Consider the following 15,842-nt stretch of genomic DNA (forward strand, 5'->3'; position numbering starts at 1 on the left):
AAAATGATCTCTGCATTTTGAAATTTAAAACAGTGTCGTTATTATGAAAATATTTTGGTTTTGGCAGCCTCTTGATTTAGTATTTCAGTCTGTTTGTATTTGAGGAGTAGAAGTTGGGAAGTTTTCTTTAGCCTGAACAGGGACTATGAAGTGATCAGAAAGTAGTTACTGATTTTTTGATCTATTTGAATAATTTTTAAATGATCCTTTAAGTGAAATTGTCATCCATTTCATCTGATTGTCTTGGTTTTTGCCATGTTATGGAAAAGATTTACAATGGCATTCCAAGTAGAAGGGTATTTTGATTTTTTGCAGGATACGCTACGACAGATCCAATTGTTTTTCAGGCTTTGCTTTCTCTTTGTGCTCTTTCCTACTTACCAAAAATTGCTGAAGATTACATAATACCCAAGCTCAGCAAAGGCAGGACACTGGCTGTCCTTTCCTGACTGGGGAGAAATCTGACCTGTGCTAGCTCTGCTCTTAAGAAAGCCAAGTAATTTCGTCTTATTTCTTAGTGTGCAGTGCTAAATTCAGGCTTAACACTACAGCCTCACTAGAGGGCAGCACAATGTTAGTGTTCTGGAGAGCTCTGTTCCAGCTGATTCCAGTGATGTTGGAGAGGGAACCTTTGTATCAACATTTTGTGTTTTACGGTTTGTTCGTTTGTTCTGAATGATTTTTTGTTTCTTTTTAAAACCAGGGAAACTGGTGTATGAAAGGATCCTGTCAATGTGTGTGGACAGCCGTGTCCCTTTGCCAGGTAACTTGGTGTTTGCTTCTGCTGTGCTCCTGGAAAAAATCATGGCTGAACTAACCTGAGGAAGGTTAAGCAGGACCCCATCTACTGTATGTCCTGTGGGAAAAGTTCTGATTTGAATCTTGTAATTTTTAGTTTTTAGCAGAGTAAAATCCATTGATTACGGCTTCCACCATTCGCCATTCATAAACTTGTTCATGCAAGCTTACATTGTAACTGTGAAGAGTATACCTAAGGTATAATAAAATATACTTGTTGCTTTGATGTTGCTAAACATGAAGTGGGTCTTCCTGAGACTCAGAATTGCAAAGTGATATATAAGTAGAGGGAGAATGAAACGTGAATGGCCAAATTAGATGAAGGAAGACCTTTTTTTGTTAGCATATGCTCTTTTCTGAAGTACTGCATTTTAGTAGCTTAAAGGTAGTGGTACAAATCTAACAAAGCTGAGAATCTCAGAATTTGTTAAACAGATGTTTCTATGCTACATTGGAAACTTGATAATTTTGCTTTAATTAGGGCAGGTTTTTGGAATAAGCTGCAGAGGCCATCATTGAGCTGGTGATGAGTTTACTAGGATAGAATAATCTTTCTAATTTGGGCCATTTTTATTTTTTCACTTGAAGTTCCAACATAATGTAAAAGTCTAATTTGAAATTTACAGTACAAATGTGTATGGAAGAACCTCTTTAGGAAGGTCCTATATCCAAAGATATATTCCATGGAAACTCAAGCATTTTCTTGCAGTTTGGAGTATATTAAATGCGTGTCCTTGAAACATGCTTTGTTGCTGGCAATTCAACAGTACCATTAGGTTGTAGTTAAATCTGTAGGACTTGAGCCAGAAGCTTGAAATCAACAAATACATAAATTTGAAATACACATACAGAAAATATTTATGATAAATTTGGTTGTTGCAGATATGACAAACTGTTCGATAGATGTTAATGAAGGCAGACAGTTCCCGTAGCACGTCGTGATTACTGGGCACAGCTACCTCCATTCTGGAGAGCTGAGCTACAGAGCTGCCAGAGGCATTGCTGGTGGGAACTTCCCAAGCAGCTATAAATGTGGGAGGGAGAAGGAAAATCTGTGCTGGCTGTGCACACACTGTGAACCCCCAGGGATTTCAGGCCCAACCTCCATGTTCATCCCTTGGGAACCATGTGAAACAAAGTTGGACAAGAACTCTTGTGGCTCTAGATGAGAAAGATCATCTTCCTCTACTCAGTCAGCATCTAGTGTGTGGCTTCACTAGTCTTGGAAGTTAGAAACTGTTGTGTGGAGCTGCAGCTTCTCCCTTTCTGAGGGCAAGGTTGGGAGAGCACTGGTATTTCAGAACTGTTTCCCAAAGAGTTTATAAACAGACATTCACAGCAGAAGCTGCTTGTGTAGCTTTATCACTGAGAGAAAATGAACCCATCCTCCCCAACTGTTTTGCCTCAGACCTTGGTTGATCCCACGAAGCCTATTTTTGCCTTCTGCTTCAGGCAATGTAGAGAAAGAGGAGTCAGTTGCTGTGCAACTGCGTGCCCCCCTGACCAGAGCACTGCCCCCCAACCCATCTGTTCCACCCCAGGGTGGCAGCTTTTTCCTGCTGGCAGCTGACACAAATACTCCCAGAACTCGTGAGGAGAGAACTGTGCTGCAGTGTTACATGCTTAGGGTACAAAAATAAGTGTTCTGTCAGTGTTTAATATTTCCTAATTCTTGCAATACAGTTTTAAATAACATTCTTTAAAAATATATTAGCCTTTTAAAGTAAAGAATTTGAGTGCTTAAATCTCTTTTATATGTGTGCATTTGGTATAGATTTATATAGCTGTATTTGTCACAGATTCCCTGTATTTTTTCTTGCAGTTTCTCCTTTTGGGGGAGGCAGAGGTTAGATTCCTAAGTAGCAAATACGAGATTAGCTTCAAGTGCTCAACTTCAGCTTCGGACATGTTAATTCAAGCTAGAAGCTCTACTTACTTATTCTTGGTGTCTGTATACTCAGCTCTTACTGCTGCACCAGAGAGCTGAGAAGCAAACATGTTGCCTAGTTTATTATGGTGCGCCTGATTTCTTGGTGACAGGAAAGAGAATACAGTGTTAAACCAACCTCGGCTGTAAAGTAACTTGTTTCCAGAAAGATTGTAACTAGTTCTGGGCCCTTGTTTTTTTTCCCCCCAGATAATTTTTCTCCAGAGAGTGTGAACGACACGGCCAAAGAAACTTGCTTAAACTGGTTTTTCAAGATTGCTTCCATCAGAGAGCTCATTCCCAGATTGTATCCTTGTCAAATTAGACTCTTGGAGTCTGTCTGCATTTTTTTCATAGGCTTTCCCTAAAATGAACACGTCTGTTTCAATGAAATCCACAGCATCTGATGTTTATACTGACTTTGTTTTGTTTGTTTCAGGCTGTATGTTTTGAATTTAAACTTGAGTTGTGTTTCATAGTCAGCTGAATGCTGAATTATTGGCAGTGTGGCACTCACAGAAGAGCTGATGTGTGAAAACTTTTGAAACAATAAAAATCTAGATAAATCATAAAAATCAACAAAGTGCAGTGAAATTAATTACAGAAAGCCTTGAAATAGTTGATTCAATATGTATTTGGTATATAAGTTTGTCTTTATGTTTTTAAATGGCATGTATCTTGGTTTTGTTCCTTAACTTGGCTTCATTTTAGTTACGTGGAAGCAGCAATACTGAAGTGCAATAAGTTCCTGTCAAAGATGTAAGAGTAAATGTTAAGTATGGGAAGGAAGAGAATGGGCATGTTTATAAATTAATCTCAGGAGTTACGCATGCAAATTCTGGGATTAATGGTGAATTAGGGTCTCAATAGATCTAAGAAGCAGTCCTGAGGGGCTTTGGAGTGCTAAGTAAGAGTGCTATGGAAAAATGCAAGGTGAACTGTGATACAGTTTGAAATGCAATAGTGCTTTGCAGTTTTGGAATATAGGTATAATTGTGACATCAGGAGTTTGCAAATTAAAAACCAGTGGCTTCGGGGGGGCTGGGGTGGGGTGGAAGCAAGATTGCTGAAAAGAGGAGTGTGGAAAAAAGATGGCATAAAAAATGAAGGGAAAATACTGGTATGTCATACTGCTAAAGGCAGAGTTGGAGAAACAATTTAGGAGCAATGAACTGCTATCTATTGAAAATCTTGGTATAAACTTACTATGTTGGCAAACAGTGTCAGTTGCTGAGCTGAGAATGTTCCTTCACCTGTAATCCTCCTTTTTCAGTTTCATTTTGAAATGAGTGTTGTAAGCCAAATTGCTACTATAGTGACAACTCTATTATCCCTAAAAAGCTGTTCTTTTTACTGGAATTGATGGGCCTCATCTGCAGGCACTGGTACAGCTCTGTCAAAAAGGACCTGTGGGAAAATGAGACATACAAGGAGTCCTGCCAGTTCTGCTTTAAGTGGCTGCTTTCTTCTCATTGAATTACACCCCTTCTATAGCTTTGCTATTCTTCTGAAATAGAGGAAGTTTTTCAGTTGTGTTTGTCTTTAGAAGCCAAGCATCCCACCTGGCTATCTGCGCTACTTACTCCTAGTGGCAAATACTGCTACTTGGATATAGGATGTGCATGTTACTATACACATTTTGCTTCTGAAATAAATTTTTGTGCTAATGTGCTGCTGCTTTGGTAGGTGTTTCTGTGACAAAGACTCAGCTGTCAGTCTACAAGGCAGCTACTGATGTCTCTCAGTGATGCCATTCTGTTATCGATTGTTGAATCTCATTTTTGTTTCTGAAAAATCTTCACAGGGGGATTTCGGAATGTCTCCCGCGGTTAACGTCTATGATTAGAGGAATTGGAGATCCGCTGGTTGCAGTATATGCAAGAGCGTACCTCTGCAGGGTAGGCTATCATTTGACACTTTAGATTTGTCACAAAGATTTACTGCAGCTAGCTCTGCTGCTAAAGGGGAATTTCTTTTAACTACAGTTTGTATCTGAAGCAGCCAGCAGCCTGTCTCCTCCTTCTAACAGACAAAAAAATAAAGTTTCTCTTGTTTTAATAATGGGGAATCTTTCTTTTAAATGTTCATAATAAGTAAAAACAATTTTATGTGCTGCTTATGCTAGTTTTTCATCTTCAGGTAGGGCAAAATATAAGGGACCTAAGTGGAGAGTTTGGATTTTGAGGCTACATGCTGTTGTCTGATTGCTGGGTGCTGCTGTTCAGTTAAGATAAGCACTTTCTCTGTGTTCATCTTCCTTCTGCTGCTTAAGTGTATGTGGCAAGGCAAGCTCCTTGGCAGAGGAGCCACTTGGTGAAATGTTCAGACAGTGTCCACACAGTGTGGCTGTCTTCTTATCCTCAGTTACTCCTGCAGTTACCTTAAACAGCTCAGCCAAGATAAAATTACTGAAGAAGAGACCCTAAAATGATTCAAGAAGTCATCGGTACTGGAAAAATAATTGTGAAACACATTTTTGAAGTAGTGGCAAATAACTCAACTATGACTGGGAAATGGTAGGGCTGCTAATTAGCAATACTTGGTACACTGTTCGGGGTGTCCATGTGAATTCCTTTGTCTGCAAGCAATGGCTAACTTCTGGTTTACTCTTATAGATGAGCTGCTTAGTCTATTTGAATCTTGAAATACAATAATGCATTTTTGTTGTAGCTTAATCATTCCTGCTACATAGTGCAAGGCTTCTGAAGGTTTCATAGCAAAAATTTTGTATGCACAGTCCACCTTTTACTACTTCTGATACACCTAAAAGAGATGCATAATGGTAGAGCAGTTAGGCCTAATAATCTAGTGATAGTAATTAGTAATTGCAATTTAGGGAGTGCTTGGCATGATCTGTTTGTCCACAAAGATGATCATATAAATAAATAAGATGTTATTTGGAATAAAATAGTAGCTATTAAAATCCTGACTTTTCTTTTAAATGAGAAATCTTAGTGGACTGGGAAGCATTTAATCTTCTGTCTTCCAGCTGCTGACACTATATTAATACTTCCACAATGAAGATAAGGAAAACAGATATTTTAAAAAATATGAATTCTGGAATAGGAAACTTGTAGTATCAATATAAATGATGCCTAAAACCACAGTGTAATGAATTGTGCAAATAAACTCTTGTATGAAACCAAAGAGCCAGATATTTACACAACAATGGAGCCACATGGTTTGATATGAAATGATATATAAAGAACTGTGCTGAAGTCAGCTAGAGCTGCATGTTCTCAGGGATCCCAGAAACTCAGACCCCTGGGTTTGTTTGAAGAGTGGGACCTTAAGCTGTTGAGATGGATTTGTTTGTTTATTAAGCCTGATCTGTTACTAATCTGTCAGCAGCTTCTCATTCATTATTGCATCTTTAGTAATATGTTTAGTATATTTAATTTTTTGGTATTTTTCATCTGTGTTACTGAAAACAGTCACGAAAGGATTAGTTTCCTTTGCAATTCCAGCTTTACTACATAGGCCTTGTGTTTGTGCATCAGCTTATATTATTTATCAATATTATATCTGTCAATGTATTTTCCTTTGAGATTTTTGCTTCATTCTGTCCATGGAATAAATACACATGATTTTAAGCAACTTCTGAACTTTGACTTTTTAGATGTTCTTCATCATAAGGCTTTCTGCATACAAGGAATATAGGCTGTTGCAGTGCAGGCACTGGGGTAGACATTGATTTCCTCACTGTTTACAGGCACTTGGAGCTGATGTTAGGAGAACCATGTTTAAACACAGCTGTAACTACTTCAGGGTAGTTGTTAGTGGACGTGCCTAACATAGTAAGGAAGGGAATAATCAGTCAAAACCATGATTCAGTATTGATTTGATGTGTGTGACTAGGTATACTCTGGAAAATGTGTTTTATCTTACAACTGAAGGAGGATCATAACTGATAGGTGCAGATAAAATCTTTCTTTTAATACAGGTTGGAATGGAAGTGGCACCACAACTCAAAGAAAGCCTTAATGAAAATTTCTTTGACTTTCTTCTGACATTTAAACAAGTAAGCAAATAACATGTTGGGGGTTTTTATTTGCAAAATCATATAAATACACTCCTGAACCAAACTACCACATACTTCTTAAAAATCTTTAAAGTTCTTAAATCTAGATTTGGGGATGCTCCTGTACCCAGATGCAGTATGGGAAACTTTACATACATTCAAATAAATTGAAGCCGCTCTGCTCAGCATGTTTCCATACTTTAATAGTAATTTCTTATGAGCTCAATATTTTTTCCCCAGCAAGCAAGGAATGCTTCAGAAAATCTCTGCATCTTTGTGATCTTGTCTGTTGTCATTTTGATTCATATACAAACTTTGTCCAGTTTATCTCCTATTTAAATACCTTTTCGCAGCTACATGTTTTTGTCTTTGTTTCAACAGATTCATGGGGACACAGTTCAGAATCAGCTGGTAGTGCAATGTGTGGAGATTCCTTTGTATTTAACTTTATATTCTCCTGCTATAGACTGGATTTTACAGTGCATTGCATATCGTGCTCCTGAGGTAAGGAAGCATGGTAATACTTGATACTGAAGAAAGTGTTTGGGTTAAGAGTTCATTTTGCGTATTAAAAAACACCCTCAGTCAGTATGTACATGGGCGTGAGAACTGTCTTATTTATGTTTCCTATTCATAATGTTCATGTTCACAAAGCTCAAGTTAGACCATTTCAAATTCATAGGCAGTATTCCTGTTTGTTTCTTGCTGTCCTTTAGCTAGTTTAATCTTTATCTCCCGAATTCATTAGTTTCTTGTGTCATATAGATATAAAAAATGATTTGAGCAAACTGTAGCTTTGTAATTGCTTAACATAGTCAACAGGCAGTCTGTTTTGCATTCTGTGGCAGAGAGTTGGTAATCTTCACCTCTCTTGCCAGAGGTAATTGACCTGGCTGGCAAATAATAATTACTTTGAGAAATGGCATGGCTGAAGGATTGCAAATTTCACTTCCATAAAATGGTGGGCTTGATTAAAATGCCACTGTACTTATTCCAGTAGGTGTGTTTTATGTTGTACTACACCATTGTTTTCTTGTATTATAAATGAAGGATAATTTATAATACATTATATCCTGTATTATAAATGCAGGATAGGACAGGATTATTGGAATGTATTGGGTAGGTAATTAAAACAGCTTTTAGTAGATTTTACTACAGCAATTAAAGCTGAATTTATTTGCAGTCTCTACTCCCTAATTTTAATAAGTAATTCTTTCAGGTTCTGCTTACTGAGATGATGGAGAGATGCAAAAATTTGGGGAACAAGTAAGTATTGTACAGTGTAAAAGACTTGAGTCTGTAATGAGTACCTGTGAGTCCCTGTAATAAAATTCTCTCTCTCCCTTTTGAAAATACATTTTGGTTGCGTAGTATAGCTTTTGTTCTCCCTGTATCTTACTAAATCATGATTATGAGCATCTGTTTTCCAGAGATGAATTCTAGAATATGGTTGATCACTTGTAGAACAAAAGTTAATTAATTTAACTTTGTTGCGGCATTCTGGTTCCTCAGCCAAAGTTTAGGAGACGTAATATGTTCCCCATCAGCTATGTCTGATTCCTGGTTTTGCTTCGTTTTTCTGTTTTCCTCTCCTTCCTTCCCCCTAGCCTGCACTGGCTACAGTCAGTCCATACATAAATTTTGCAAGGGAAGTTGTAGGGCAGCCTTACACTTTTGGAAGATGGTAATATTTAGATGGCTGCTTTTTTCAGCATTAAAACTGGTATCCCAAATGTCTCCTAGAAGTCTGTGTGCAGAATAATCGCCTTCAGTGACTAGTTCAGGAAGATGGTCTGAAAGTTTTGGATGTACTTTGAGCTGTGTGTATGGAATTTGGCCTGCTGGCGAGCTAATCTCAGTTCATTTTGTTGGGTAGGTAGGCTGAGTTCTATGTAAGTTTTTGGCTATCTGTTTTTTTCCTAATGTGCTTTGCACAGTCCAGTCCTGCAGTAGCTGAGGAACTGAAATATGTTAATCATACAGATGAGGAATGCTAGCATTAGCATTCTGTGACTGAGCTAAGGGGTGTGGGGAAAGCGTGATTTTAAACGTGCAATGTGAAGATGCTGTTATATCAGAGTGTATAATATGGGTAATAATCCATGTATTCTGCTATATTAATTATTTTGTATAGGTATTGATTTCCTTTGTGGAACTTACTTATAAATCACCTTCTAGCAGTTCTCGTAAAGGCGGGCAAGGGGCCTTTTCTCTGTGCCTTTTGGCCCTTTGAAGGAAGGACAAAATGCTGAGTATGATGAGTTGAAGTTTTTTTTAAGAAATATTTTTGGGACATACCTTTTTTGTTGCTATTATTATTATTGGGAAGTTGACTAATCCATTGTAGATGATCTATAAAGCATGACAGTTTTCTTTTAAAGTGGAGTTCTGTGGTTTTATGTCTTCTCATGACTGTCAAAATATTACAAAGCAAGAGGCATCAGTATATAAATCTTTTAATAATCTCAGTGTGTTCCATGAACTACATCGCCACCATCTAAGTGAAAAGTGAGAGCCTGCCTCTCTGTATGGTGAAGCATATACCTACTGAACTGGAAATTCTTGTCTAATGATAAAATGCAAATCCCAGTCAAATTGCAATGAGACCACTAAAGGTCAGTCAGAAAGCACAGAGGATGCTGGGCTATTCCGGGCACTCCATAGATATCCCTCAAGTTAAACTGCCCTGTATTCAAACTGTCTGTTTCAGCCTAGTGACGGACACAGGTTTTATGAGGCAGCTTCTGTGCTAACTCATGGCTGAGTTTGCCCAAAGCAGCTGCCTTTTGAATGGTACTAGGTTTTGTTTCTTATGTTTGCATGATACAATCAATGACTGGGTTTTACAGTAACATGATGAGCTCTCTGTTCCATTGGTAACTTTGGCTTGATAGTAATACAGGTATGGATCTGAATGATTAATCATAAATGTCTGAATATGTCACTGCCAGTTATCATACGATAATAACTGTTTGGATTTATTTAAATCCTAACAATTTAGCTGCTAGAAAATTCACTTTTTTAATGTGTATATATATATATTTTAATTCAATGAGAAAAACTTCAATAGAGATTTGCCCTTCCAAAATATACTTCTGAACTGTAGTTAAAAAGAGAGAGTAAATTTCCAAATTTGTTGGCTACTCCTGGTTTACTTGATCTTTCTAGTAAATTTCTGGTAGAACAATGGCCTGGAAGAACAAACCTGTGTGGAACAAGTATTCTACAAACTGGGCATCTTTTACTTATCTGATGGCTTAATGTTTTCTTGTTTTGCTGAGGGTTTTTTCTTCCTTATCGCCTTCTTTAAAATTTAGAATTGATTCTGCACAGTTTTTAGTTTAAGAAGTTTGAATTAATGTAAGTGAAGGGACAACCAAAGTTTCATTGATGTTGATCTTAATTGATTTGTTTTATGTTCATTGTAGTGCTTTGCTGTTGAATTCAGTAATGTCAGCGTTCAGAGCGGAGTTTATTGCTGCAAGATCTATGGACTTCATTGGCATGATTAAAGAGTGTGATGAATCTGGATTCCCAAAGGTAAGTTTTTGTATGCAATTTGAAACAGTTCCTGTTTGTTGTCTGACAGAGTTCTTTATACAGTTAGTTGACTGCCTAACTTGCACAGCATTTAAATTAAAGGTGGCTTAATCAAAAACTCTTCTTGCACAGTGTATGTGCCAGAGCAGTGTTGGCCAGACATGCATCTTCTGCTGGTAATTTAAAATTTGTCATTAACTTTCAGCATCTCCTCTTTCGCTCCTTGGGATTAAACTTGGCGTTGGCTGATCCTCCTGAAAATGATCGCCTTCAAATATTAAATGAAGCCTGGAAGGTTATAACAAAGCTGAAGAACCCACAGGTGAGTTATTGTCTTTTCTGTTTCACTACTCATTCTGCATTTAAGGCAAAATTGTTTAGCAAGCATATGCTTAGCATGACATCGTTTACCTGTTCTAGATACAGACAGTTGTCAAAAAATACAATGCCTGGTAATATCTGTATATGATCCCTGCTTTTCTGAGTTCTGTTAGAACAACTTAATTCTAGATAATGTAAGTGTACATAAGCAACTTTTGAGGTCTGTTGTTAGTGCTAAATCTTTAGGTCTGCATGAATCATACCTCAGAAGTTTATTCTTTTAAGTGTAATTAATAATTAAAATAATTAAAAATAATTAAAATAATCAAAAATAATTAAGTATTATACTTATCATAACCTCTCATAAATATTGGTAATTGTAAGCCATGTGTATTTCTAGGATTATATCAACTGTGCTGAAGTGTGGGTGGAGTACACATGCAGGCATTTTACGGTATGTGCAACTTACTTTGTTTCATTTGAAGGTTTTCTGATACAGACTAAGTAGCTGTATTAGGAGTTTGGTGTTAAAAATGGAAAAGCTGTGAGTATCCAATATAAGTGTATAGACTTCAGTAGTGAAGGAAAAAATGTATTTCCTTTCATGAAAGATGAATAGGGACAAAAGATGCAGCTTCGAAGGAGTCTTCACCACTCCCCACCACTGCCTGTTTCTTATCCTTTTATTTTAATGGCAGGTGAACCAGTTTAAGTAATGATTTACTACAGCTATGGCTGAAGTTCCTGACTTAACTAGAGCTCTGTAGAAAGCTGATGCTTAGGCAAATGGAACTCTGACTAGTTTTCAGTGACTTGATTCATGTGCCGATTTCAGTACTGTATTTTGTAACCTTATTTTTCACTACACAGAAACGGGAGGTCAATACAGTTTTGGCTGATGTTATCAAGCACATGACTCCTGATCGAGCCTTTGAAGATGCTTACCCCCAGGTGAAAAATTTGTTTTGCCTGATCTGTAAAAATCTGATGGGCATTTTCTTAGATGAATTTAAATCTTAAACGTTACTGATGCCTGTTACCACAAAATACTTATTTTTAAACCCTGTCTCTAATTTGGGAAGCCTTTTGGAGCAGTGTAGTGCTGTGATTTGTTCCTTCACTTTTCTCTGCACATCAGTCTTTCAGAAAAATGCTAAACCAGAATGACATATGTGTTTAGAAGTAGCAATAGTTAACTCCTACACCAACAGTGGTGTTCTGCTGAAGAAAATGAGCAGTCGTGGCAGGCTGTTTATACAGAAGTAAACTGTAAAATAATCAGTCTCTACTTGGCATTGTTAAGGCTTCAGGGAATTACCATGTCCAGTTCTGCATGCCAGGTGAGAGGTGGATTAGTTAAAGAGGTCTAGAAGGAGGTTTTTGTGGTTACTTGGAGGGTAGATAAAGTGCCTCCAAAAGATTTAGAAAATTGGTTTGGTTTTTGTTTGTTTATTTGGGTTTTTTTCTTTCAGTCGAGAGACCTGGGATATGCAGACTATAAATCGGAAAAGCCTGCCTAACTATAAAGGACAAATAAAGCCTGGGCAGGCTGATCACCCTCTCGTTACATGAGTTCAGAAGAGCATGTTGGAAAAACACCTGCTAGGAACAGCATAGCTGTAGTTGATCCTGCTTTGGGGAAAGAAATGACATTGATGAATGCTTGGAAGTGTCTTCCAGCCTGGTTTTCTATGAATAACTAGAGAAGACTAATCCCTGGTGTGGATAGTCTTGATGCAACTTGTATTACAATAATTTCACTCTTTTTTACACTTTTTTTTTTTTCTCTTTAGCTACAGTCAATTATTCAGAAAGTTATTACCTATATCTATGACTTCTCTTTGCTTTTCTCAGTGGTAAGTGATACTCTGTTTAATAAAGTTTTAAGAATCATTTAGCACTGTTTCTGTAAGAGAATTTACCTGACTTGGTAACTGCTGCTTACTACTTATATATTCATTATTCTAATTCAAATTTTCTCCCTTTTTTTTTTCTTAGGCTGTTAGATTCTGTGTGTTTGTTACTATGGCATAAGTGACAATCAGTGGAAGATAAAATACCATTTATTTTTTTGTGTGTTGTGTAATTGCTGATAGCTGGTTTTATGTTATGGTCTGTACTTAACACGCTCTGTTATAGGGCTTAAATTTGGCATTGAAACCAAGTGAAACTTAGAGAGGTCAGGGATTGTGTATGAGGTAGAGAAAGAGGAACAAAGAGCATCAAAGTGCTGAAACCAGTTGAAGAGCAATATTCAGGAGTGACCCTGTGGATTTGAAATCAGTCTTGTTCACAAATGGCTCCGATAATTCTGAAAAAACTTACCCTTGCTATGTTCTTGATATGATACAGAAACAAAGTATTTTGTATTTTAGCAACCTAAAGCCTTATCTTGGAAGGAAATGTGACTTTCTTGGACCTTCATAAGTTGCCCTGGGTACATGGAAAGTGATTGCTGGCGCATGGCCTGCTTTCATTGTTTTTAATATCCTTTCTTTAGTTCCCATAGATGTCTGAATTTGTCGTGATGTTAAGCTGTTTCAGTAACATAATTTTAACTGAAACAGCTATGAATATAAACCCCACCATATTTACTGTTTCAGTGTATTGTTTGTAAAATACCTAATTTAACTTGTTTATGTATTTGTACTTTCAGGAGAAATTCCTGCCATTTCTGGATATGTTCCAGAAGGAAAGCGTGAGAGTGGAGGTTTGCAAGTGCATCATGGAATCTTTTATTAAGTAAGTGGAGAATATTGAGATTAAATGCATTCTGGAGGGTCTGGGGAATTTGTTGACAGATGGCTAGGGAAGGTAAGTCAGTATATAGGCCATGTGTCTTGTGAAGATGTTCCAGATTTTGGGGGAAAAAAAAGAAAATGTGTCAATTTGGTTAATCTGTTGATTGACTGTATAACTGTTCACAAAGCTGAAATTGAAGTAATAATGTTGATGCTGACTTGCTGTGGATTAACATAATAGTTGTTCTCTGAGCTTTTTAAAATTTACATTGCCTAAGTCAGTTTATGAAATTTATTTCATGTTCCAGCTGATGTGACAGCAGAGAACTGTTACTTTAATAGAGGAAGAGAGACAGTCTCTTGTTACAAGTTCCATTATGTAGAAAAATGGGTAGAAACTTCATCTTCAAATGTTGTAAAAGTCAAACAGTCCTTTTCTTTTCAAATAATTAACAGGTTCCTTGAAACATTTTTTACTTTTTCACCTTCCCTTCAGGTATTTATATACACTGCTAATTCCCCCAGAGCCTGCTCTTCTCTAGGCTAACCAGCCTTTGCTCATGAGAGATGCTGCAGCCCCTTAATCATCTTAGTGGTGCTCTGCTGCACATGTGCCTCTGTACCTAAATGTGACATGCACCATGCCTGCCTGTCCATCAGTAGCTGAGAAACTTTATTACTTCTGGATAGATCTAGGATTGCTTTGTTTTGGTGTTCCTGGATTGCCTTAATGTATCCCATGTCTAGCTTTTTGTGTCCCTTAAGGAGTCAGATTCTGTAGCTTGGCAGTAAAGCTCCATGTATTAAGATAATATTTCCTGACTGGCATTTGCTGGAATTGCATGTCTGTAACCACATGATCTTAGGGAGTTCTGTTGGTTAGAAAATGAATATAAACCTTCTGTAGTGTCATACAATGGTGATAATTTGAATTATGCATTAAATTGGTATTATTCTAGTAACTGTTTTTCATTTAAACAGAGCAGGATTATTCATCGCTTTTCCTAAAATATTTTTACAGGCATCAGCAGGAATCTACAAAGGATCCAGTTATACTCAATGCTCTTCTGCATATCTGCAAGACGATGCATGATTCTGTGAAGTAAGATTAACTTTACTCATACTAATAACTATCTTTATTGCAAAGTTTGGCTGCTTGGTGTACAGTTTCACATTTCTGAGGCTGTTTGTTTCATGGTGGATTAAGACATGAATCCAATTAGCGGTGAGGGAAGAGCTGTGCAGTGAAGTTGCAGCACGTACCGTTTGCTCTTTAGTTACTGCTTTATTTTGAATACTGAAGCAGAATGTTAAAAGGAAAATAGCAACAGTTTTGTAGTTTTCTAGTGAAACAGAGACATAAACCAATGTCATCTTTGAGTTATAGTGAATAATAAGCTATTTTTGAGATATAAGTGAATATTTAGATATTAAAGCACACATTTTCGTGCTCAGTTACACCTTTTCTTGGGCCACTTTTTTCAGCCATTACAAAGGGGTGTGAAATCTTTAAAAGGTCACCTGCAAGATCTCTAGGAACTTGAGCAGGGGAAGTTAGAACAAAGGAAAAGCTCTTTGAACATTTGATGCCTTTCCCCTAAATACTCCTCTTTTCCCCTTGACTTTGAGTGCTGAGGTTGCTGGGGACCCAGGTGCCCTGTGTCACCCTCACTGAACAGTAGTTGTGCAATGTGAAAAACAGTTGTGGTTTGCAGGTAACTTGAAAAAGCACACAGAAAATTGTGTCTGAAAATAGAGCCAGAATCACAGTGCTGCAAATTTGAGATCCTAAGAGCAAAAACCTAATTTTTTTCTTCCAGTTTGGGTTGAGTAGAATTGTAAGAGCAGTTTCTTTTTGCACTCTGAGCCCAGAGCCTCTTAGCATGGCAGATGCTATAAAGGAACTTGTAACTTTCTCAGCCTTGATATGCCATGAATGCAAGATTTAATGCCTATAAAGAAGTCCGATTTGGCATGTAATTGCAACTAATACCAGCTAGAGTGCTTTATTTTGGGGTAAAGTGCCTTATTTGGCTCTATGTTGCACTAAAAGCAACTTCAACCTTTGCATAGAACAATATATTGAAGGTGAAAGAGCTTGTTAAAAAAATTAAGCTGTTTATTGCAACCCATATTTGGTGCTCCCTCTGACATCCTGCCAGAACATTTTGAAACATTTACTGGGATCCTTAAAGTCCCCTAAACCAGCAGTTCATTAGTTGTGATAAGCTGGTACATCATTAGCTTGTTTATGTTGTGTCATCTCTGATTGGCAAATCATCATAAATTCTAACTAACTTAAAGTAACTCCTGCAGCTACTTTACGTCCTGGCTCAGGAAACTGCCAAGCCATTGTGTAGGGCTCACTGACCCCCATAACAGCTGTTAGAGGGTAACAGCCTGTAGGCTGGTGGGGGTCTGATTCAGAGTTGAACTGGAAACCTATAACTGACCCAGAGATCTCATTACAAGTCTTCTGAGCCTTTCAGAGCCC

General features: G+C 37.4%; 1 protein-coding gene across 2 annotated transcripts in view; it reads left to right on the forward strand.

The window, feature by feature from the left end:
• VPS35L (VPS35 endosomal protein sorting factor like) overlaps positions 1–15,842 on the forward strand; it is a 57,742-nt gene that overhangs the window by 13,626 nt on the left and 28,274 nt on the right. Inside the window, exons 9-22 of one of the 2 annotated variants that reach the window (XM_061367205.1) lie at positions 704–763; positions 2,936–3,032; positions 3,437–3,484; positions 4,530–4,623; positions 6,669–6,746; positions 7,128–7,250; positions 7,966–8,012; positions 10,175–10,286; positions 10,492–10,608; positions 11,008–11,061; positions 11,478–11,558; positions 12,401–12,463; positions 13,264–13,349; positions 14,370–14,450. In XM_061367205.1, the coding sequence (XP_061223189.1) occupies positions 704–763; positions 2,936–3,032; positions 3,437–3,484; positions 4,530–4,623; positions 6,669–6,746; positions 7,128–7,250; positions 7,966–8,012; positions 10,175–10,286; positions 10,492–10,608; positions 11,008–11,061; positions 11,478–11,558; positions 12,401–12,463; positions 13,264–13,349; positions 14,370–14,450 (1,141 nt within the window). Of the gene's footprint in view, positions 1–703; positions 764–2,935; positions 3,033–3,436; positions 3,485–4,529; positions 4,624–6,668; positions 6,747–7,127; positions 7,251–7,965; positions 8,013–10,174; positions 10,287–10,491; positions 10,609–11,007; positions 11,062–11,477; positions 11,559–12,400; positions 12,464–13,263; positions 13,350–14,369; positions 14,451–15,842 lie in introns of those variants that run through there. The other variant, XM_061367213.1, reaches the window with a different exon arrangement.

This window comes from Neopsephotus bourkii, unplaced genomic scaffold (assembly GCF_033783945.1).
Source record: "Neopsephotus bourkii isolate Nb327-2 ecotype Australia unplaced genomic scaffold, CSIRO-AGI_Nbou_v1 NB_126, whole genome shotgun sequence".
In the NCBI taxonomy this organism is placed as follows: domain Eukaryota; kingdom Metazoa; phylum Chordata; class Aves; order Psittaciformes; family Psittacidae; genus Neopsephotus; species Neopsephotus bourkii.